Source organism: Nicotiana sylvestris, chromosome 4 (genome assembly GCF_000393655.2).
Source record: "Nicotiana sylvestris chromosome 4, ASM39365v2, whole genome shotgun sequence".
Taxonomy (NCBI): Eukaryota; Viridiplantae; Streptophyta; class Magnoliopsida; order Solanales; family Solanaceae; genus Nicotiana; species Nicotiana sylvestris.
In genome coordinates, this window is record NC_091060.1 from 4,290,099 (window position 1) to 4,313,338 (window position 23,240).

Consider the following 23,240-nt stretch of genomic DNA (forward strand, 5'->3'; position numbering starts at 1 on the left):
TGCAGTTGCGCCAGTCCCAAGTCAAATTTATGGAATGTACCTCGAGTTGTTCTATTGACGAGTGGAAGAGGGTGACCACATTTTCTTTAGTGATATTTTTGGTTGCTGTTGCTAGTTTGGCAAGGCCATCCGCCTCGATGCTTTGAGCTCGAGGTATTTGGTCGAGTCGACATTCATCAAATTTTGGCAGTAGTTTGTGAATTTCTGCCTAGTACTTTTGTAGCCTTTGCTCTTTGATTTGGAAAGTCCATGTAACTTGGTTGACGACGAGTTGTGAGTCGTATCTGAGGATGACTCATCGTGCTCCATATTTGAGAGCTAGCTTTAACCCTGCAATCACAGCCTCATACTCGGCCTCATTGTTAGTCATATCAGGGCACCATATGGACTGGCAGATAACTTCCCCTGTTGGGACCTCGAGTACGAGTCCTAGTCCAGATCCCGACACGTTGGATGCACCATTGGTGTAAAGGACCCAGAGGTCGGGTTGCCCTAGGAAGGTATGAAAAGCTTCCTGCTCGACTTCGGGCATTATTTTGGCACTAAAATCGGCGATGAAATCTGCGAGTACCTACTATTTTATCCCTGTTCGTGGCGGATATGTTATATCGTGCTCGCTCAATTCTATGAGCTACTTGGCCAGTCTTCCTGACAATTTGGGTTTATGTAGGATGCTCCGCAAAGGGAAGGTCATCACCACCGATATAGGGTGGCACTAAAATAGGGTCTAAGCTTTCATAAAGCTATAACCAATGCTAAGGGAAATTTCTCGAGGTCAGGGTACCTCGTTTCGGCGTCGACCAGGGTTTTGCTAATATAATAAATTGGATATTGCATATATTTGTTCTCACGGACCAACACCGCACTTACCGCGACTTCTAAGATGGACAAATATACTAGGAGGCGTTTGTCGGGCTCTACTTTGGCAAGTAGTGGGGGCGAGGACAAGACACTTTTAGCTCTCTTAAGCCGTCGATGCATTCTGAATTCCACTGAAGCCCGTTGTCTTTTTTCAGCACGTTGAAGAATTTGTGGCATCTGTCGGATGACCGCGAGATGAATCTTGATAAGGCGGCTATACAGCCAGTCAGTTTTTGCACATGTTTCTTGCTGGTTAACATTTTAGGTATCCCTTCAATGGCTTTGATTTGATTTGGATTGACTTTGATGCCTCTTCGGGATACCAAGAAATCGAGAAATTTGCCCAAGGTTACGCCAAAGGCGCATTTTTTTGGGTTTAATTTCATGTCGTACCGCCTCAGTATACCGAAGGCTTCTTTCAGGTGATCGATGTGGTCTTCTTTCCTTTTTGATTTGACTAACATGTCGTCGATGTAAACTTCCATGTTTTATCGAGTTTATCTTTGAACATCTTGGTGACCAACCTTTGGTATGTTGCCCCCGCATTCTTCAACCCGAATGGCATGACTCTGTAGCAGTACGTTCCCTGATGGATGATGAAAGTAGTTTTCTTTTGGTCCTCCTCCTCCATGAGGATTTGGTTGTAACCCGAGTAGGCATCCAATAAGCTTAACAATTCATGTCCTGTTGTTGCATCGATGAGTTGGTCGATGTAAGGCAATAGAAAGGAGTATTTTGGGCATGCCTTGTTTAGGTCTGTAAAATCTACGCACATCCGCCATTTCCCGTTTTTCTTTTTTACCATGACTACATTGGCGATCTATTGGGGCTATTTTGATTCCCGGATGGAACTGTTGACGAGGAGCTTATCCACTTCATCGCTTACAGCCTCGTTGATTGCGGTGTTGAATTTTCTTCTTATTTGCCGCACTAGTGGATAGAGTGGGTCGACGTTCAACTTGTGTGTGGCCACGTCTTTCGAGATACTCGGCATATATGCATGGGCGAAAGCAAACAGATCGGTATTGTCAATTAAAAACTTATGAAATTTACCTGGTTCTAAGAGCTTATATCCGATGTAAGCCTTTTTGCTGCTGTCACTGTTGTTCAGTTGGACGGGATCGAGATATTCTATCATTTACTCAGCGGCTTCTATGATATCGGGGTCCCTGATGACGTCTGTTTGTACGTCGAGTCTGGTCCCCAACTTTGGTAATTGCTCTGCCTCTGCGTCTGTTCCCTTCAGTTGTTGGGTGTACGTGCAATCCTGGGCGATACGATAGCATTCTTGGGTAGTGCGTTTTTCGCCCCAGATACTGAATATTCCCCATGGAGTAGGGAACTTGATTATTTGATAGAGGCTTAACGGGATGGCCCTCATGGTGTGTATCCATGGCCTCCTTATGATGGCGTTGTAAGTTGTGTCTTGGTCCATGATATGGAATGTTATTTCTAGGGTGACGCCCCTGGCCAGAACATGTAGTAGCGTTATTTCTCCAAAGGTTCGTTCAACTGCATTGTTAAAACCTATTAGTGTCATGCAATGCGGTACTATCTTGTCTTCGAGTCTCATTTGTGCGAGGACTCGAGGGTGGATAATACACGCACCGCTTCCGTCGTCTACCATTATTCTTCTTACATCAGTATCTGAAATACGTAAAGTAATAACAAGAGTATCGAAATGAGGAAAAGTCCAACCGTCGGTATCCGACTTATCGAAGATGATACTGTCTCCGAGGTTGTCTTACCGTTCGTGGGTGATCAACCGTTTCAGTTTATATGTAGTGGTGAACTTCACATGGTCAATCGTTGCTTTATCGCCTCCACCGATGATCATTTGGATGGTACGAGTAAGAGAGGGTGGCTTTGGAGGTCGCTGGTGCTGTTCACGTCCATGGGTAAAGTTAGCTCGTCCATGATCGCTCATCAATTCCCTCAGGTGCCCTTGGTTCAGCATGTTTACTACCTCTTGCCGCAGAGCTATGCAATCCTCGGTTTTGTGACCCCAATCCTAGTGAAATTCATAGAGGCCATTTGACTTCCGATTACTTGGGTCGAACTTCATCTTTTGTGACCATTTTACCTTCGTGCCAAACTTCTCTAGTGCATACACTATTTTTGAAGGGGAAACACAAAAATTATGAGCGGATAAGAGTGGAGGCATACCTCTTCGTTTCGCTGAGTCCTTGTGTGCGGCCTGGGCGGCCCTTCCGTATGCCGAGGAGATGGTAGGATGGATGTTCTGACATAGGGCTGATGTCTTTCTTGGTTGAGACGGGGACCGACTGATCCCTTCAACCATCGTTACAATGATCTTTCCTTGATTCTGCTTGAACTGACGTCAACCATTGGGTCGGACCATTAAGGTCGTCATTTATGGCTCTCACCTTGGTGCAATAGGCATTATGGATTGTTCCCAAGTGGTAGGAGGGTATTTCATGAGCCTACTTAATAGTTTTCTGGTCGCTCTCGACCGGTTCTTGCTCAACCCATTCTAGAAGGCCGCCACCGCCATTTCTTCTGATACATTTGGTAGGCTCATTCTCACCCTGTTAAACCGGGAGAGGAAGTCCCTGAGTCCCTCTCCAGGTGATTGCCTAACGATGAATATGTCACTCATCCCGGCTTCTGCCTTTTTAGCCCCTGTATGGGCGGTGACAAACTTGTCGTCTATTTCCTCGAACGTTGCTATTGACCACGCCGGTAGTTGTGAATACCAGGTTAAGGCTCCCCATGTTAAGCTTTCGCTAAACTTTTTCAGCAATACTGATGGTTACTTGCTCCTTTGAAAGATCGTTGCCCTTTACCATTGTGACGTAGTGGATGATGTGATCTTCGGGGTCTGTAGTACCATCGTATATCTTCAGGTACGGTGTCATTTTGAAGGTTTTGGGAATGTCATGTGGAGCCGCTTCCTCGCTATACGGTTGTTCGACGAATCGACCAACGTCTCGTTTTGGTAGCAACTTTTGGGCGCCTGATATCTTATCGACCCTTTCTTTATGCTCCCTCATCTGGTCACGGAGTGCCTTATTTTCGTTTTCCATTTCTTCCATTTTCTTTAGAACGGCTGCGAGCGCATCATTACCTGTATTATTAGTTGGGTAAGTGTTCCTTGTTTGAGGAATGGGCTGTTCGCCAGTGGTTGTTATGATATTTGCTAGCGCGGTGTTTCTGTTCTCCTTTTGAGCAGGTCTGTCGAGTATATTGTTTAGAGTGCTTGTCAGCCACTCTTCTAGTAATTTTTTCACTGCTGGTGGTGCTTATTCATCTGTAAACGTAGAGGCTCCCCTTTCGCATGAAGCTGTCACGCTTTCGTGAGGGGGAGGTGAAGCACTTCGCCCGGGCGTAGCGTTTGGTGTCACATTCTCGTTGTCTTCCCTGCCATCTTTGTTGATGGTGTTCAAAATGTTGGTAGTAATGCCTGCTATCACTTTCAGTATTGCATCTCCTTTTCCTGCCATTGTTAGTTTGTGCAAATGAAGAAGATATGGCTGTCTTTTTTTATAATCTAGAAAGAACTATAGTTTCAACTAATACCTCCCCACAAATGGCGCCAAATTGTTTGAGCAAATAAATGCTAAACCAATTAATGATAAGTTAAAAGGGCGTATCTTAGTTGAACCTAATAAATTCTAGACCGAATAAAATAAAATTCTTATATGATGAGTAGAGTTCAGGAGCATTAAATAGTGAATTTAATATGCTATGATTGACAATACATGTAATAGCATAAATGTAAGTAATGACAAAGATTATAATGGGAAAGGAACTATCATCCAATGATTATATGATTGCGTCACACTATGAAGGTTTGAGAGAGGGTGGTAGAGGTCAGGGTGAGGAGGTGCATGTCTATTTCCGAGAATCAGTTTGGATTCATGTCGGGGCGTTCGACTACGGAAGCGATTCATCTGGTAAGGAGATTAGTGGAGCAGTACAGGGAGAGGAAGAAGGATTTGCATATGGTGTTTATTGACCTTGAGAAAGCATACGCTAAAGTTGAGGGAGGTCTTGTGGAGGTGTTTAGAGGTTAGCGGTGTTCCGGTAACGTACATTAGTGTGATTAAGGATATGTATGATGATGCTAAGACTAGAGTGAGGACTATGGGTGGTGACTCAGAGCATTTCCCTGTAGTGATGGGGTTGCACCGGGGATCGACTCTTAGCCCATTTGTATTTGCCTTGGTGATAGATGTAGTGTCGCGTCACATCTAAGGGGTGGTGCCTTGGTGCATGCTATTTTCCGAGATATAGTGTTGATTAATGAGACACGTAGCAGATTTAACGCGAGGTTGGAGGTTTAGAGTCAGACCTTGGAGTCTAAAGGTTTCAAACTGAGCAGAACCATGACAGAATACTTGGAGTGCAAGTTCGGTGACGGGACCCATGATGCAGACGTAGAGGTTACGCTTGATGCTCAAGTTATCCCCAAGAGAGCGAGTTTTAAGTATCTCGGGTTGATTATCCAGGGTAACAAAGAGATTAACGAAAGGTGTCGCGCATCGCATTGGAGTAGGATGGATGAAGTAGAGGCTCGCTTCCGGTGTTTTGTGTGATAGGAATGTGCCGCTAAGACTTAAGGGTAAGTTTTATCGAGTGGTGGTTCGACCGGCTATGCTGTATGGGGCTAAGTGTTGGCCAATCAAGAACTCCCACGTGAAGAAGATGAGAGTAGCAGAGATGAGGATGTTGAGGTGGATGTGTGGGTGTACCAGGAGAGATAGGATTAAGAATGAAACTATCCGGGACAGAGTGAGAGTAGCCTCCGTGGAGGATAAGATGCGGGAGTCGAGGCTGAGATGGTTCGGACATGTTAAGAGAAGAAGAATTGATTCTCCTGTTAGGAGGTGTGGGAGGTTGGCCATGGAGAGTTTGAGAAGAGGTAGAGGTAGGCCTAAGAAGTATTGGGGAGAGGTGATTAGGCAGGACATGGCGCTGCTTCAGCTCACCGAGGACATGACCCTTGATAGGAGGGTGTAGAGGTCGAAGATTAAGGTAGAAGGTTAGTAGGTAGTTTATAGTTGTTCACCCATAGTCTTTGTAGCATGTAGGTCCCTTCATATTCTTAGATTTTTATTACGTTATGTGGTTTTGTTCGCCTCAGGTATTGTATTCCATGTTGCTATTATTTGGCACCACTTATCCTTTATCTCTCCCTTTTTCTTTTATCTTCCATATTTCTTCCTTCCTTGCTTTCCTCTTCTTCTTCTTGCCCTTCCTGAGCCGAGGGTTTATTAGAAACAACTTCTCTACTTGTATTAGGTAGGGGTAAGATCTGCGTACCGACTACCCTTCCCAGACCCCACTTGCTAGGATCAAACTGGATTTGTTGTTGTTGTTATTGTTGTTGTTGTTGTATTATATGATTAGGATGTTTTTTTTTCTGACGGCGACATGAAAAATCGAGAGGTCAAAATGTATATGGGGTCTTGAGATTTATGGATCAGGTTTGAACAATGTGTGCTTGAATAAATGAATAAGACAACTCTTTCGTATATTCTTCTTTCAACTTTTACAATATGTTCCAGTTCAGAAAAGGCAGATTCCCTTTTTGTTTCCTATCTCTTCTTATTTATAAGGGACATTCCCCAAAAACCCTAAAAAGTACAGCATAAAGAATATCCAAAGGAATATTTTTTATGTCCACTCCTGAACGTAAGTTACTGTTACTATCCTATCTCAGCTGCCCGCTTTTGGCGTCAGCCTTTACGAGGACGACTTTCAGTCGTTATATCGTGGTTGACCCCGTCTTTTATCTTACTTATCCATTATTGTGGTTACCAAATTTGGACATATACAACTCTATATTCTTGTGTTTTTCTTTTCTTTTTGTAATCTTGAGTTGAAGAGCAATAAAGTCACCACCATTGTTACTCGATAAATAACAGTTTAGAAGATAACAAAACAAAAAACCAGCACCTAACAAGCATTAAGTAGTATAGAAGCACGCCTGCAACTTGGATATACAACATTTCAGGATTTTACAGATGTTTGTGACCTAATTTTTCTCTCAAAAACTTTGTTTCTTTTTCATTGATTTATTTTCTTGCTTTGGCCAGTGTAATAATTCATGACTTAACTATGTCAAGTAGTGTTAGTTTTTGGAATAGAAATATATTCAAATCTGATCTCAAGATTAAGGGAATTTACTAACATAGATTTTCTAGTGAAAAGGTATTCCTTAAAATTCTGAAGATTCTATTCGGAATGAGATCAAGGTGAATTCTAAGAATTTATTGTTATTATTTCCTTTAAAAATAAAATAAGAAATATGAAGATCATATGTAGATCACTGGCCATTTATTCTAACTTTTAAAAAGTACAAATTAAATCCTATATATAGGAGAATTAAAGCTAACTTTAATTTCTTGAAGTTCTGACTTATAATAACGCACATCCTCTTTTTTTTTTTTTTGGTTTCCCACCCGGTGTCTGGTACCCGCATTGGAATCCGACTATATCCGGATTCATGCCGCGTAGGGCCCCATTCGGGGGAAAGCGCTCCCTACCAAGGATTTTTCCATACATAGGGCTCGAACTCGAGACCTCTGGTTAAGGGAGGAACAATCTCATCCACTGCACCACATCCTTTGGTGGTCCTCTTTTGGTTTCTACATACATTAGGCAAACGCAGTAATTTTGTTTCATATTTTTTTGTAACAAACATTATGTGTAATCGGGTAATTTTTTCCTTCTCAGTAATAAAAATCTATTTTATCTTATCTAACTTTTTCTCACTCGATGCATAATTTAACTCTTTTATCCCACTTGTCTTGTCTGAAGAAATTAGAAATCCCCCTTGGCTTCTGTAAATAATTGTACCACATAAAAAAAATACTAATGAAGTATAAAGTTTCAAAACTTGAGAAATGAAAAACGACAGAATATAAAAGAAAAGATTATTTCCACTCTTTTCGAATCTTGTCTATATAGAATATATATATATATATATATATATATTTTATCCATTTATATTAATGGATAAAATTCCGAGGTAAGTACTACTTACCTTTTTTTTGGGTACATAAGAGATATGTATTACCGCCTAAATAAAATAACTACCATAGGTTCCCAATTAACATAGTTACCAGAAATAAAAGAAAAAAAAAAGAAAAAGGAAAAGAAAGCCAGTTAAAGAAACTGAAAAGGAAGAGGAAGAAAAACAAAGAAAGTGGATCAACGTAAAAGGAAAATGAACCATGCGATATTATATCTATACCAAAAATATGTACTTGCATTTTCCTTGTACGTGTTTGTGCATTAAACACTAATAGATCTTTCAATATTTTCCAACTTACCATATAATAAACTTGTTAATGAACTATAAAATACCCCCATTTTCGATCCCTTTCTGCATGCATAAACATTTTGAGGAAAAAGTAAGTTTAAAAAAAGATCAGAAACTCAAGAAATCATGAATGGTTTTATGGATAATCAAAAACAACTTCGAGTTTTGATGTTTCCATGGTTGGGTTATGGTCATATATCTCCCTTCTTAGAGTTAGCTAAAAAACTCAGCCAAAGAAATTTCACTATTTACTTGTGTTCTACGCCAGTAAACCTAAACTCTATTAAGAAAAAACTTAGCCATGAATTTTCATCATCAATCCAATTCTTGGAACTTCATCTACAAACTTTACCTAGTCTTCCTCCTTGTCACCATACCACCAATGGTCTCCCACCTCATCTTATGAACACTCTCAAAGAAGCTTTTGATTTAGCCTGTCCTGAATTTACCCTAATCTTGAAAACCCTTAAGCCCGATTTATTGATTTATGATTTTCTCCAACCTTGGGCTCCAAATGTTGCTGCTGAGTTAAAAATTCCTGCTGTTGAATTTATTAGTAGTAGTTCTACAATGACTGCTTATATGTTGCATGATTTCAATAAGCCAGGTATAAAATTTCCTTTCTCGTCTATTTATTATCGTGACTATGAGATGGCTCGTATAAAGAAAGATGAATCATCTATGCCTGTGGAAAAGCTTGAGGAAGATAAAAAACGAGTTAGAGATTGTTTTTACCTATCTAGTGATATTGTTTTGATAAAAAGTTTTAAGGAGATTGAGGGTAAGTATAGTGATTATATTACTAAGTTAACTGGGAAAAAAGTTGTGCCAATTGGTCCATTAGTTCAAGAACCTACTCTTGATGACGGAGAATCAGAGTTAATAACATGGTTGAATGAAAAAGAGGAGAAATCCACAATTTTTGTATCTTTTGGAAGTGAATATTTTTTGTCTAAGGAAGATTTGTTGGAGATTGCTTATGGATTAGAAAATAGTAAGGTGAATTTTATATGGCCTATAAGGTTCCAAAAAGGGGAAGATATAGAACTTGAAGAGGCACTACCTAACGGATTTTTCAATAGGGTAGGAAATAGGGGAAAAGTTTTTAAAGGATGGGCACCACAGGCAAAAATCTTGGAGCATTCAAGTATTGGCGGATTTATGAGTCATTGTGGATGGAGTTCAGTAATGGAAAGCATGAAATATGGGGTTTCGATTATTGCTATGCCAATGCATATTGATCAACCGATTAACTCTAGGCTTGTTGAAGAGGTTGGTATTGCTGTGGAAGTTGTGAGGGATAGTAATGGAAAGCTTCATAGAGAGGAAGTTGCAGCCATAATCAACCAAGTTGTGGTAGAAAAGGAAGGTAAATTTGTGAGACAAAAGGCAAGGGATATGAAGGAAATGCTTCGTTCCAAAGGAGATGAAGAAATTGAAGAAGTTGCCAAAGAGTTGAAAAAGCTTTGTGCTAAGAAAACTCACAATTCTATTAGCTAGCTTCTAGTACTATTTTTTTTATTTATTTAGATGCTTATATAGTATAGTTGCTTTAATTATTAGTTAGGATCAAATCATACTAGCTAGTCTTGTTCACATGTTTTTTCATATGTTGGACATCCTATTATTATAAATTAGTCTTTATTTACTATTATATTTTAATTCCATGATCCAACAATGTGGCCGTTCAAAAGATGAATTTCTAAGTTAAAAAGCCAAATGGTACGGGGAAAGCTTTCAATTACAAGACTTTCTTAGTTCTAATTTTCTTTTCTTACTATTTCTGTAATTTAGGTTCTTGTGGTTATAGTGGAAATAGTTAAATAATTGTATCGAGAGATGCATGGAATGTTATTCAGCAAGGTCTAAGAAATAGTAGTAATTATTTTTCATTTTACCTCGCCAAACACACATTCGTCTTGTCAAAGAGAGCCATTTCTTTTCATGTAAGTATCCGAGATGTATTAATACAATGATAAAATAGATATGAATATTTAAATAATTTGACTCAAAATTTTAAAATAATAGATAATATTGTACAGTGAAATACTTAACAGAAAACTTAAAACCTTGAAAGAAAATTTGTTAAGACTATAAATTTTTTTCTTAGTTTTCTAAATTAATCGTGTCTATTTGTCCCACTGTTATCACATTATTAACGCTATTTCCTCAAATCTTCTTAAGTTTTGACTTTAGGCCTCCGATTTCATTGAGTCGCCCATGATTAAGTTGCATCCATCTCTTCCTCTTGTTGTATTTCGTGGAAAAATTCACAGAGGGAAGACAAAGCCTTATGTGATTCCATCAGTTGCAGTTTGATCTTTTAAGGTAATCTCTTAGCTGAGGCGCCTTCGGCATTTGACGTTCAAAGATTCCTACAGTGAATCTTAAGTTAAAATATATAATAATAACATAGTTTACATTCAAATATTTAGTAGATTTCTTAATATAGGGGTTGGACAAAAATTACTGAATTCACGTGAAATCGTAACTTATACGCCAGCCAGGACCTCACTAGTTCAAAAGATGTAATATCGAATATATCTTACTTCAACCAAAAGATGTTGTCCTCCATGAACTTCATTCTTGCTTTAAAATTAAGTAATGAGTTCAGTAGAAATACTTAGGGGTCGTTTGGTAGAGTGTATAAAAATAATGCTGAATAGAGTGTATTAGTAATGCTGATATTAGTTATGCTGACATATTTCTTATCTATTGTTTGGCTTGATGTATTCAAGCATTGCAAAAAAATTGTTTGTTTACAAAAATACCCTCATAACCAATCCATCACGTTATCTTGTTAAAAGAAACATATGTTGTGAAATGTTTTTATATGAAAAAGGCTTAAACAATTTATATGTTGTCTACCTATATTGTGGGAGAAATTTAAAAATAGCTAGATTTACAACTGGTCGTCCAAAAATAGCTCAGTTTCAAAAGTAATCAAAATTTAGCCACTTTTCATGTAAATATAAATCTGAGCGAAAACACTATTCAAAACCCGGAAAATACGTCAGTATATTATACTGGAGTTCCAGCATAAGTATGCTTGAACTCCAGCATATTATACTGGAGTTCCAGAATAAGTATGCTGTAACTCCAGTATAAGTACACTAGAACTCCAGCGTAAGTACACTAGAACTCCAGCATAATATACTGGAGTCCAGTAAGTATAATTATCCAGTATAATATACTGGAGTTTGGAGCACCGGTGCTCCAGTCTCCAGTATATTATACTGGAGTCAGCAAAGTATACCGGTCCAACATAATATGCTGGAGTTCATACACATGTGCACCGAACTCCAGTATATTATGCTGGACTGGTCTCTGTTGCAGCAAATTAGTGGCTATTTTTCATTGACTTCGTAAACGCTGGCTATTTTTGAATGAATAGTCCGAAAACTGGTTATACCATGCTATTTTTACTATAATGTAGTATAGAACTTAATATTTATTTATAAAAAAGAAAATATGCTAAATATTTATTTATTTACTAGGGATATAATTTTGATTCACTTTCTTGGATTATTTCAAACTTGCATTAATATAATAGCATATTTTAATCAAGCATAAATTTTGAAGGATAATTTTATCTTTAACTAAGTTAATGCATGTATTAAAACTCATTGCATAGTTAATACCATGGTTTCTTATGCATTAGTTATGTATAAGATAATACCAAATATGGTGTATAACTAATGCCTATGCTTAAAAAGTGTAGCAAACAAAGTATTACTTACTAATACACAAAGCTAATGCATGCATTATTTTACCTAATACATCCTACCAAACGACCCCTTAGAGCTACGTGCAATGATTGATACGCAGAAGGAATGTTATCAGCCAACATTTAAACTCTCATATAGTGGTTATAATTTCAAACATATAATGGCTATTGAAAGTTCACAGATACTTACCAGCTGTATCGTAGTCGATAACTTTCAGTTTGCACCTTCCGTAATACTCGTGTTTTTCCTGGATCTTCTGAGCAATAGCCACAACGGAAGGAGTACATTTGTGTAACTCAATCAGCTCCAGGTTCTTGCTACCAGCAAATCCTTCAGGAATCTCTTTTAAGAAATTGCAGCCTTTGATAATTACGCGCTCAAGGCTTGAGAAATGATCATTAGAGTCAGTGGTTCTCCAATTTCTAAGGTAGAGACAATCAAGAAGCAAGAACTTCAATTCATGGAACCTCACTTGATCTGTTGCTTTCCACTCGTTGCCCACGAAGGCATGATCCTTCAATTGGAGCACCTCGAGTTTGGGCAACTTGCCAATAACGGCCATGTACTTCCATTGAAGATAGGTCTTGCTAAGTTTCAATTTCTTGAGATTTAGTGGTAAAGCATCTGGACTTGTAAGACTAAAACATTCAACTTCTTCCCTCTCGAACAGATAACCTTGAGTTGCAATACTTAGTTCCTCGAGCTCTGGTAAATATTGAAGATTATCTATCCATTTAGGATCCCTAGGATATTCCTTCCTAGTGCAGAGAATGCCCAACTTTTGCACCTTCTTAATCCCTTCAAATATTTCCTTTGTGCAACAAGAAGGACTCAAACCAGAAACACTCCGTAAGTTTCGCAGAACCAAGTGCTCAACTGATACCATTCTAGGAGAACATAGAGAAAAGCATGCTGCATAGAGATGCCTTAGTTGAGACATTTGCCAAATCGCTTTTGGTAAAGTTGCAGCGCGTTCACCATCATACACTACGTGGCGCCTAAAAATGAGAGTTTGTAGATTACAAAGATTGCTATTTGTTAGATCCTCTAAAATTCTATGACTCATCACAGCCAAATACCTTAAACAAACTAGGTCTCCCATCATCACAACAGGGGAAAACGAACTGCTAGTTTCCTCCAAGTCCAATACTCTTAGTAGCTTGAAAAGGAAAGGTCTTAAATCAGGTATTTGCCAACTTCTACCATTTAAATAAAGAGAACGTGTTTCGACAAGAGTACTGTAATCGTTGTAGTACCTTGGGGGATTAGTTAGACCTGATTGAACTGACACCCACCTACAACCTTTGGGAAAATATCTCTGTACTTCAAAAATGGTGGAATCTGAAGGAACATACAAAAGATTCTCGCTTTTAGCTTCCTCCAAGCACAAATCATGAAAAAGATCGTGAATCATACATGTCTTAATCTTGCCATCAAAACTTCGCTTGCCAATAATAACTAGACTTTTCTCAATAAGATTATATAAAAGATGACCAGCCACTTGTTCAAATTCCTCAACCCCCTTTAGGTTTAAGAGTCCTTCCGCAACCCACAATCTAATCAACTTCTTAACGGAAATCTCGTGGGCTTTTGGAAAAACTCCAAAATGCAAAAAACAAGCTTTCACATGAGAAGGAAGATGATTGTAGCTCAAAGCGAGCACTTTTAAGCATTGTTGGTAAGCATCATCATTTACTAATGAGCTCACACTTTGAGCTACTGTATTCCATTCACCTAGCGTACTCTTGCTAGAGAGTATACCAGCAACTGCAGTAATCATTAGCGGCAATCCTTTGCAATTTTTGGCAACTTCCTCTACAACTTCCTTAAATGCCGACCCTGGGTTGTCATTTTTGGCAAATGTCTTCCGGTAAAACAGATTCTGACTTTCATTTGTGTTCAGAGGACGCATCTGGAAACAACTTCTTGGAAAGCTAGCGTACTCAGCAACCTCCTTGTCTCGAGAAGTCAACAAAATTCGACTTTTGTTACCAGAATCTGGAAACCATTGTGCAATCCTAATCCAAGCTTCTTTGCTCCATATGTCATCCACAACAATCAAATACCTTTCTCTCTTCAAACCATTTTTTAACCGCTCAGCGAGTTTTCCAATATCAATTTTAGCATCAACCGGGTCTTTCTTTCCAATAGCATCAAGAAGGACTAGAAGCATCTTTCTTAGATCATAGTCCTTAGACACAGTAATCCATCCACGAATATGAAAGACCCTCCGAATAGAGGGATGGAGGAATATAGTTTTGGCAAAAGTTGACTTACCTATGCCCGGCATTCCCACAACAGAGAAGACTTCCCGTTGATCTGAGCCTGAGCGTCTGGTAAGTTGTTGAACCATGCTTCCTCTTTCAACATTGTACCCTTCCATATCGTTCTCAAGGATTGAAGCATCCAATCGTGGAGAACTAGAGCCGCTAGTTGAAGAACTCTCACCTTGCAAATTGTTATTCTCCTGCTTGATGAGCTCTTCCTTGAAAGAATCTATCTCTTGTGTAGCCTGTTGAGAGATCTTGGCAAGCTTCGCGCATGATTCAACTTGAAGGAGTTCATCCTGCTCCATAAGTTGTTTCACTAGTGATTCAACTTCATCTTCTGTATCGCGTGCTACATCTTTGATTCTTGCTTGCATCTCCTTGGTTGGTTCGCCATCAACATTGCCAAACGACGCTTGTAGTGACCCAAACTTCTCCTTGAGCGATTTCAAATGTCGCTTATGGTTCTCTTGTAGGCCCGATAAGTTGGACTGTAAAAGCTGATCTATTGTTCCCAGCAGAGAAGTTAGTGCAGCATAAGCAGCCATCTCTCTCTATATACTTCTGCTGTAAATTAAAGGGCCTCCACATTATAGAGAGTTTTAAATAAAGAAATTTAGCAGAAAGTTATAACACTCAGAATGACAGAGAAGTTTGACAAATATGTACGTAATAACAATTGAAATAATATCACAGCAGAAGTCGCACTTGACTTTTTAACAAATTGTATATTTCACATCAAGATGCAATATGTATTGCTGAAGTTTCCAAAGACTTAGCTATGTTATGATTTGAATATGTTAATCGTCCTCCTTACTGATTTAGAGTTAAGTTGAGGTTTATAATAAAAGTATGGTAGTATTAATTAACAGACATGTGACGGGTTGACAGTCACTCATGACATATGGATTTCATACAGTAATATTTTTAAATTCTGGTTTAGCTAGGAAAAATAGCTTGACCTGGCACAACCAAGAAAGCAGTGGTGGGATTGGATGCCTTTCATGAAATAAATAAGCAAAAAAGAAGTTCCTACACGAATTAACTAGCTACTATCACTTTGACTTGATAAGTCTTGTTCTCCTCTAATGGGGCTTACGCGGCTCGAATCCGAATTATTAGTAGCCCCAAACAGGGTACAGAACACTAGATGGGAAACAAAAAAAAAAGGACAAGTCTTATTAGGCATTCAAATTTCTTTACATTGATCTCTATGCTCATTTTATGATAGAGGTTGACATGATCAGTCAAATTTCCCTTCATCAGGTCGTGGTTGCAGCTGATAGTGGTGGCAATCAGCGATGATAGTTGTTAAGTGGTAGTTAACGGTGACTATGATTGGTGGAGGAGTCTGGCCGTGGTTGTGCAGTGGTAGCTAAAGATAATAGATGTGTGATGCTGGTTGACTAATGGGGATGTGTGGTGGAGGCGTGGTAGAGGTGGCTGGTGGTGGCTAGTATACAGTAGATGGTAGCAGAGACAAATCCAGGATTTAAATTTTATGGGTTCAATTTTTAAGATTTTTAACATTTAACCTATTATATATTTAAAGTTATGAGTTCAAATCTATTATTTTTACAATTTTAATGAATTTTTACACATAAATTTCTATTCCGCGTCGAAAGTTATTGGTTCAGTTAAACCCGTAACTCTCACACTGCATCCGCCTCTAGATGATAGTGATGGTTGTTCGATGGAGGCCGGTCGTAGAAGTGGCTAATGAAGGTAATTGGTAGTTGCTGGTTGTAGTTATGCAATTGAAGCCGGTGACAGAGGCAGGGGCGGAGCTAGTGTTGTGGCTACGGATTCGGTGAACTCAGTAGCTTTGGTTCAAATATTGTATTTGTCTTGAAAAATTTATTGACTAGTATAAATCGTTAATTTAGAACCGAATAACTTAAAAAGTTTAGAATTCTGAACGCATAAGTTTAAAATTCTAGCCCTGGTTCTTCTGAGGAGAGGCGTCTAGTAAAAGTGGGCAGGTGGTTGCTTGCTGATGGAGGTGGTTGATGGTGGCATTTGACGGTGGTAATTTTTAGAGTAGTGGTAGAAGGCAACAATTACATATGTAAAAGGCAATCCAAATACAACTTATTCATTAGACTGCAAAGGAAATTAATACTTCTCCGTTGCAATTTATGTGAAACTGTTTAACTAGGCACGAAGTTTAAGAAAAAATGAACGACTTTTGTAATTTGTGATCCTAAACAAAGCAAAAAGGAGTCCAGAATATTTGTGTGATTATAAAAACTTCTCGTTAAAGATAAGAGAGTAAAGCGAAAACTTACACGAATTAGCGGACCTTCCAAATGTTGCTGGACCTATGCTGCTTTCCTTTCCTTCTATCGCTGCTCCTTTTATAAGTAAATTCAGATCTGAATCTGTATAGAATTGTAAATAAAGCAATTTGCAGGAAGTTGACAATCTATATGAGGGATTAGTCTACAAATACTAAGATTGAAAATATATCACATTCACTAGATGTTGACAAATCATTAAGAAAGAGGGAAAATTTAATTTTTTAAAATTACTATTTAATTTTTAAAAAAAATTGGTCAAACTTTTAAGTTAATTTTCGAATCAGTTACTGTAATTAAAATATTAGTTCAACAAACCAAATTCATTTGGATGGTGAAAATTAGATTTTTAACAAGCTTAAATATGTGGGTTTAGATTTCGAATTTAATTTTGTGAGAAATTTGGAGTGGGTATTATCTAGAATTGTTAGAAGTAGTATAAGGAGGTTGTATATAAAATTTGAAGTCATTTAATGAAGATTTGGACTGATTTTGAACAAGAATTGCAACTGAAAATCGTGAAAGAAGTTCGTCTACAGACGCTTGTATAAAGGTGTATAAAAATGTATAATACACTCATATACACTATTATACAAGATTATACATAATTATACAAAAGCCTGACTTCGTCTTCTTTTTTGCGTTTTTTCTGAAATTTAACTCAAATCTTGCTCAAATCTACTCCAAATCACTTCAAATTTAAATTTTGAACTCCTTTTGATATTTTTGATCAATTGAAACAACACCCAATCCAAACAACTAACAAACTCAAAACATCTTATTTTTGAAAGCAAAGCTTTGAACGACCTTCAATGGTAGAATGTTGAATCTTCAATTGTCTTACATTGCAACCAGGTGACACAGGGAAGAAGCAGTAATGGCGGACGACCCTTTGAAATATATGTAGAAGATGTGAGAAGAAAAGAGAATGAAAGCAATGGTTGTGAGAATATAGATTTAATTCCATAGCTTTTAGAAGCAATGGTTGTAAGAAAACAGATTTTGAATTTGCTAGTGCTTTCAAAATATGTACAATATAGGCTACGACGGGTAAAATTTATAAATATGGGTCATTTTTTGTTATGGTGTGAAATCAAGTGGATTTTCTTGTAATTCTTTCAAAAAAGAGTTATATTTAACATGCTTAAGTTTCCTAGAACTTAGCTGACGTTCAGATTGGAGTTTTTGACCAATATTGTCCCTTATCTTTAAGAGTAGATCTATTTTAGTCCCTTAAATATAATCCTGAGCATATTTAGTCCCTTAAGTATGCTAAAGAGGAGCACCTTTAGTCTCACTGACCGAATTGTGTTCAAAAGCTTACATTGTTAACCAACTCTGATTCATGAAGCAGATCTTCTGCTCTGAAGCAAAACGTTTCCTCTCCTTTTATTGGATAACGTAAATTATCACTTTAACTCCTCATTTTTAGATAATGTCTTCTAAAATTTTGACCTTAAAAAACCCCATATGTGCCAATTTTCAATGAGAAGATGACATTGTATAACCGCTGTAAAAATAATAGCCGAAAAAATTTATAAATTTTGTATATTATTTTGTGTGTATACACACAGACACACATTTTGTATGTTAATATAAAATAATTATACAAATTTTATATACTTTTTCGGCTATTAGATGTAAATAGTTTCTGGCGCGGGCAAAAGTGACAATACAATCTGATTATTCGTTTGCTCCAATAATATGCCTAGAGGTGATCTTGGCAGCTCAATTTTTTTCAAATTTTAATTTTCTTTTTGGAAAAATCATCTGAAATTGTTAAAAGTAAAAGTTTCAACGTTAAAATCTTAAATTTGTCAGCTCTGTATTATTAGTAGGTATTGGTTTATAAAATATTTTCGATAAGTAAATTTAAAAGACGGTGAGTGTCGAAACCAACCCCGTAATTGATCTTGAACACAATTTTATCAGTGAGACTAAATGTGTTCCTCTTTAGCATACTTAAAGGACTAAATATGCTTAGGATTATATTTGATGGACCAAAATAGACCTACCCTTAAAGATAAGGGACATTGTTAACCAAAAACTCTTCTAATTGTAATTTTGATTTAGCAATCATCTTCCGCACTAAATCAATAATAGCTTTAAATAGTCTCAACAACTAGAATATTTTACTAATGCCAACTTAATTATAGCGTCAATTAATTAAGGACATGGGAGAGCTGGAGACTTTAATGACAACTCATGTTTTAGATTATGCATATAATTTTTTTTGTCAATTCTTATTAAGCTAAGACCAACTCACCAGCTCATATTCAAGATCACCCACCTCGGAACAACCACGCTAAATGTGATAATTGCTCTTCCTTAAAATTTGTTCAGGTCAACTATTAACTTTATGTAAGTCTAACTAAGTAGATTATTTTACTACTATCAACTTGTTGATTAATTAACGGGGCATTTGTATTTATACTCGTTTTTTGGGTCACGTTTTAACTTGTGTTCGTTTTGCAAAAAAAATTGCAAGTGTACCCACTTTTTCGCGTAACTTCAGCATACGGGACTGAAGTAGCAAAGACAATCACGCAAAACTTCAGCATTCTAATAGACGAGACTGAAGTAGCATTTTTGTTTTTTAACTGGCGAACTTCAGCTCTAGAGCTGAAGTTTTTGTTTTGTAGCTGTCGAACTTCAGCTCTAGAGCTAAAGTTTTTATTTGTAACTGGCGAGCTTCAGCTCTAGAGCTGAAGTTTTTGTTTTGTAACTGTCGAACTTCAGCTCTAAACTTCAGCTCTAGAGTTGAAGTTTTTGTTTGTAACTGGCAAACTTCAGCTCACAATGAAATTTGATTGTAAATCTCACTTTGATTTTTTCCCATTTTCATTATTGAAAATGGAACTGAGAAAATTAGTAAGACGACCATAGGCGAAATGTGTTGTTTCACTTTCTTCAAATTGTTGTAGATTTTCAAAGCTCTTGATTTTGACTTAATCAAACTCTCCTCATTTTCCTCTGTTTTTTGATTGTGATAATTATCAAATAAATAAAACTCACTCCTATGTTCCAAACGTGGTGAAATGCTGGCTCTTCTCACAGATTTTTTACTCTTTGCCGCAGCAAAACATGTAGTAGTAGTAGTAGTATTTCTTGAGGATTTTTCAGAGTAAAAACAGTCAGCTTCAGAGGAAGTTGTAGAGAGAGTACCAGAATTAGATTCAGAAGAACTTGTTGAACTGAAAAAAAGTGGATCATTGTCTAATAATCGGAGATATATGGAGATCACTGGGAGAAGGAGGAAGAGAAAGGGGGCTGAAGTTGTTTAAAAAGTGAGTACAAGTTAAAACTTTTTAAAAAAATGGGTATAGGTTAAAACGGGGCGACCAAATAGGGCGCCCCGTACAATTTTTACTTAATTAATTAGGACGTGCAATGGTTGGATATCACTCTCATAACTCATAACAACTATTTGGTCGCCCCGTACAATTTTTACTTAATTAATTAGGACGTGCAATGGTTGGATATCACTCTCATAACTCATAACAACTCATCATGTTGATGGCATATGTATAAATTTTTAACCCTGGTTTAGCTAGTTAATTAACTAACAGTTTATATTTAACCTCGCTTCCCATACTCAACCATGGAAACAGTAGTGGATTGAATGCTCTTGTTTCATATTTCTTAAAACACTTTACTATAAAATATTTTCTAGCATTATACAAGGAGGGGAGGGTGTGATTATATTTATGTTAATAACAAACTGTGGGGTAAAGCACCTCCATCCACGTGAGGCTCGCTTAATTGGTAAAACACCTCCACCCACGCTTAAGGAAAAATATGAAAACACTATAAATCCTCCTAAATAGGGAGAATTTTTTTTTAAAAAAAGAAACCGTGGGCTTTATGCAATATATATGTTGTTAGTTTAGGCACACACCTTGGTAAAAATCGTGTGGGGTGACCACTTTTTAAAGTGATATTTATTTTTTATTCAGCATTTTTAATGCTTAGCAATAGTAGCCACTAGCCTATTAAAATTAATATGAAAAGACTGTGTTATCCTTTCTTCTACATTATTTTTGCTGCCTCGTTTTGCCTTTGCAAATCTTTATATTTGCACCCGTTGTTTTGATTTCTCATTTGTGTGAGGAATTTTGCATTCCTTAAACTACGGATAAACTTTGTTGGAACAATTTCTTGAAGTTAACTCTTCTAATGTCACTTCGAAGTTGCAGCAAGGATTTATTTAATTTAAGTTTTGGTATCAAGTTGTTAAATATTATACTCCTAAATATTCCACTTCTTATTGATGCATTTCGTCATCCAAAAAATTAAATACGGACTACCATGGATGACGTCTCTTAAATTCTTTTGCGTAGCTGTGCTAGTTGAATTGGTTGATGAAGTGCACCTGTGAATGACCTGGAAAATAATAATAAACTAGTGATCCTAAACTTACAGTTACAAGTTCAAAAGTTACGGACAATAGATCCTGAAGTCCTGAGTCAAAAGTTAAGGACAATAGGTCCTGAACTTAGGCTAAGAAGCCCAAAAGTTAAGGACAATAGGTTCTGAACTTATAGTTACAAGTTCAAAAGTTAAGGACAATAGGTCTTGAAGTCCTGAACTTAGACTAACAAGATCAAAAGTTAAGGACAATAAGTCCTGAACTTAGGCTAAGAAGCCCAAAAGTTAAGGACGATAGGTCCTAAACTTACAATTACAAGTTCAAAAGTTAAGGACATATAGTCCTGAAGTTAAGTTCAAAAGTTAAGGACATGTAGTCCTGAAGTCCTGAACTTAGAGTTACAAGTTCAAAAGTTAAGGACATGTAATCCTGAAGTCCTGAACTTAGAGTTACAAGTTTAAAAGTTAAGGACATGTAGTCCTGAAGTTAAGTTCAAAAGTTAAGGACATGAGCAGAAGGGTATTTTCGTTCGGGCAGTTAAAGTTTATTAAAGCAGTGGCTAAAGGCTAAAAACATTTTAAACAGTGGTTTAGAAGTAATTACATGTGTTATTAGTGGCTAACCATGCACTTCCCCCACAACTTGAAGTAGTAAAGTACGAATATAAGAATTTCTTACGTGAAAATCCTCTTTGCTCAAGGGAGTAATAGCCACAACCCACCTTTGGGATTTTTATCAAAAGTTTTATTAAAACAACGAGTAGTTTTAGGTCTCTTATTACCTAATAGACTAAATCCTAGCTATTTAATTGTATACAACCACTTTGATTGTAGCAAAATACTCGAGCTAACTCTAACCTAAGACTTGAATTCTCTCACAAGAGAAAGTCTCTAAAAAAACTTCTTATATAAGCAAAAAAGGTTACAACTCAATAAGCTTAATACAAGAAATCAAACTGGACATAATAAATTTGGTATTATATCAAGGAACAAGTTTCCAGTCTGGTTCTTCTACACGTTCCAGCCTCCAATATCTGCTTCAAAACTTGAATTCGTTTTATCTCTCAATTTGCTATGAAGAAATAATGAAAGTACATACCTGCAATTTTTTCCTTTAAAGGTGTGTTGGGTATGGAAAAAATATTTTCTATTTTTTTTTCATATTTGGTTGGTCAATATGTTTTGAAAAATATTTTTTTCTAGAAAAATAACTTGAAAAAAATTGACTTTCCTTACGAAAGTAAGGAAAACAAGTTCTATAAGCCGATTGTCTCCCACCTCAACACCCCAATCAGGACACCCACACCCCTACTCCCACCACCCACCACCCAGCTCCGACCCCCACCACCCTACCTCCACATGATACATCCACTCACCGGCCGCCCAACCCCATAAGTGGCATCCCATGCCAGCTTTCTCACTATTAGAAAATTGGCAAAATTCGTCCACAGAATACCGATCAAAATCGCTCAGAAATTAAGAGTTCGTTTGGACGTAATTTTTTTTCTTTTTTCTTTTTTTCGAAATCAGCGTTTGTTCATAAAATTTTCAATTTTCACTTGAAGATGCATTTTGAAAATTTTCAAAAATTTGAAAAACTCCAAAAAACTATTTTTCAAAATTTTCACTCAAATCACTCAGAAAACTTCAAAAACAGGCCAAACTGAAATTTATGTCCAAACATAACTCTAAATTTCAAATACCATTTTCACTTGAAAAATTCTTTCACCATCTTTTAAAATTTTACAATTCTTGTGTCCAAACGCCTACTAAGTAAATTGGTTGCAAAAGTCAGTGAAAATATTTCTGACAATGGAAATAATGGTCCACAACAAATATATAAAAATTCTGACCGATTTCGGTCGGAACATGGTCAATATTTGATCAAGACCCTGCCATACTTCTATATTATCTACAGAAATAATTTTTTAGTAAAATTTTCAAAAATTCCGACTGATTTCGGTAAGAATATTTGAAATTATGCTTTCCTGCCCAAGGCAATTAGTTTTTAATATAAAAAAAATTATGTATATTTAATTTATCAACTGGAATAAGTTATAATTAAATATTTTCGACGGTCGGAAACATAATTTTAAAATAATTAAAATATAAATTTAATAATATTGCCGACCAAAGGTCGGTTTTTGTCAACCTTGACCAGGTAGGGTTGATGTGATCTGATTAACAATGAACGCAATGGACGGAGAAATTTTCATTGACAAGATTAAAAATATAGCTACAAACATCACGATCCGTAGAACGCGAAAAAGAAATCATAAAAATAGTGCCACAATCATTTTACTAGTATTTTAATTAAGATACAATAACATGGCAATGTGAGGGAGGTTGCGGACCAACCAATGAACATAAAAATTTGATCCATAGATTGCGAGCTAGAAATCATAAAATAGTGCCACCATCCTTTTGA

The 23,240-nt window shown here is 37.0% G+C and overlaps 3 protein-coding genes across 4 annotated transcripts; 2 read left to right on the forward strand and 1 right to left on the reverse strand.

Moving 5' to 3' along the window:
- The first annotated feature begins 5,210 nt into the window (after positions 1–5,210).
- Positions 5,211–5,844, forward strand: LOC138889196 (uncharacterized). The gene is made up of 2 exons (XM_070172463.1): positions 5,211–5,407; positions 5,580–5,844. The coding sequence occupies exons 1-2, from the start codon at positions 5,211–5,213 to the stop codon at positions 5,842–5,844; spliced, it is 462 nt and encodes a 153-aa protein (XP_070028564.1).
- A 2,434-nt stretch (positions 5,845–8,278) lies between these two features.
- On the forward strand, positions 8,279–9,652 carry LOC104247935 (beta-D-glucosyl crocetin beta-1,6-glucosyltransferase-like). The gene has a single exon (XM_009804097.2). It carries the CDS (start codon positions 8,279–8,281, stop codon positions 9,650–9,652), a length of 1,374 nt encoding a protein of 457 aa, XP_009802399.2.
- A 549-nt stretch (positions 9,653–10,201) lies between these two features.
- Positions 10,202–16,506, reverse strand: LOC104247934 (putative late blight resistance protein homolog R1B-14). Of its 2 annotated transcripts, none has more exons than XM_009804095.2 (3): positions 16,436–16,506; positions 12,070–14,714; positions 10,202–10,527 (listed from the first exon to the last, which is right to left on the reverse strand). In XM_009804095.2, exons 2-3 carry the CDS (start codon positions 14,693–14,695, stop codon positions 10,457–10,459), a joined length of 2,697 nt encoding a protein of 898 aa, XP_009802397.1. In that variant the 5' UTR covers positions 14,696–14,714; positions 16,436–16,506; the 3' UTR covers positions 10,202–10,456. The 2 variants fall into 2 exon arrangements, with proteins under 2 accessions (XP_009802397.1, XP_009802398.1); XM_009804096.2 differs by having other exon boundaries at positions 12,070–14,711; positions 16,436–16,482.
- Positions 16,507–23,240: the final 6,734 nt, after the last annotated feature.